Source organism: Chrysochloris asiatica, unplaced genomic scaffold, assembly GCF_000296735.1.
Source record: "Chrysochloris asiatica unplaced genomic scaffold, ChrAsi1.0 scaffold00142, whole genome shotgun sequence".
NCBI lineage: Eukaryota > Metazoa > Chordata > Mammalia > Afrosoricida > Chrysochloridae > Chrysochloris > Chrysochloris asiatica.
This window is the reverse complement of record NW_006408660.1, coordinates 2,508,466-2,510,209: the sequence shown is the minus strand read 5'-3', so window position 1 is coordinate 2,510,209 and position 1,744 is coordinate 2,508,466. Positions and strand designations below refer to the sequence as shown.

General features: G+C 48.6%; 1 protein-coding gene across 1 annotated transcript in view; it reads right to left on the bottom strand.

The window, feature by feature from the left end:
* FAM222A (family with sequence similarity 222, member A) overlaps positions 1-680 on the bottom strand; it is a 48,955-nt gene extending 48,275 nt beyond the window's left edge. Inside the window, exon 1 of the mRNA XM_006870440.1 lies at positions 599-680. Coding sequence (XP_006870502.1) covers positions 599-680 — 82 coding nt within the window. The remainder of the gene's footprint in view (positions 1-598) is intronic.
* Positions 681-1,744: the final 1,064 nt, after the last annotated feature.

Here is a 1,744-nt window from a genome sequence, read left to right as displayed (position 1 = left end):
AAAAACCAATAGGGGCTGAAAATAATCTGACAAGAGAATTTGGAATCCCTGTCCTTGGTGATCAAGGACAGACCCTGGCAGGTCACTGAGTCTAGCTCCCTAATTTGACACATTAAAGCAGCAAGGCTGGGAGAGGGGAAGGATGTGCCCAAGTTCATTCACATGGTGAATCAGGCTATTCCTGGGTCTCATTCAGGACTATTTCAGTTTCCACATTATTCACTGTCTGCTAACATGAGTACCCGGCAGTGAAGGACACAAGTGCAACACGTGGGAGGGACACAGAGGAGGCTGGGGGGCTGGTCTGGAAATACTTCCAGGGAGGAGGGCATGCCTAAACTGAGACTAGAAGACCCAGTGGCCATCAGCCAGAGGTGGGGGTGTTGTTGAGGGGGAGGGACTCTAGAGGGCAGCACAGCTGAGCAAAGACGGAGAAGCCCAAAAGAACCAAACAATTCAAGACAGGCTGGTGGTAGGCAGATAGGCTGAGGTGGGAGCAAGCTTAATGTGTCCAGAAGAAAGTCCCCATGGACTCAGAGTTGACAGAAGAAGGGAACAGGGTGGGCGAGGAAGCTGGGGACAGGGCTAGTCTACTCACACTTGCGCAGCTCCAGGCTCTTGCTCGGGCAGGCCAGGTGCTGGCCTGGTGGGTTCTGGGTCCTCTGCAAACAGGCTAGCATGGCTGAGCTGGGGGTCTGCAGCGGGGTGTGCTCTGCAGCAGGGTCCCTATGAGGAGGAAATGAGGTGCCTGTCACATAGGAGAAGTTCTGTACCTGTCTCCCCAGCCACCTAACTCCCTCTACTGTGAAGAATAACATGGGGATTTTTCAAGCGCACACCCTTTCCTCCATATATGACAGATGAGGAGACTGAGGCCTGAAGGTATCAGAGGCTCACCCCAGTAATAATAGCAAAATTAAAAAGGACAGACAACAACTGCTGGTGAGAGTGTGTGGAGAGACTGGAACTCTCATATACTGCTGGTGGGACTGGGATATGGTGCAGCCACTGTGAAAAACAGTACGACGCTTCCTCAAAAAGGTAGGAAAACAAATATCATTTGTCACAGTGCTAGTAGGTATATATCCTAGCGAAATGAGAGCCGTGACAGGCGTAGGTATGTGCACACCCACATTCACAGCAGTATTATTCACAACATCCCATTAATGGATGAATGGATACACACACTATGCTGCATACACACAAGGGAATACGATGGAACGTTAAAGACTAACGAAGAACCCGTGAAAACTCCTCAAAACATGGATGACCCTAGAGGACGTTGTGCTGCGTGAAATCAGTCATTTGTAAAAGACACGAGTGCACTACTATAAAAAGCCAAGGAAAGACTTATACACAGAAAGAAACATTCTTGGATGGTTACCAGGTATGGGAGAGAAGAGGTGGTGGTGGTTAGATGCCCCTCTCGAGTCAGTTTCCAACTCACAGATGCTAATGCACAACAAACCAAATATTGTCCAATCCTGGGCCATCCTCACAATTATTACTTTTAAGCCCATTGTTGCTGCCACTGTGTCATTCTATCTCATTGGAGGTCTTCCTCTTATTCGCTGACTCTCCACTTTTCCACGTCCTTAGGAGCAACTCTACTTTGAGGAGGCAGCTCTTCTCCAGTCGTATTTTCAGTGCCTTCATGGACTCATCTTCTGGCACTATACCAGACAATGTTCTACTGCTATTCATAAGATTTGAGTGGCTAACTATTCAGACCACCACTCATGTG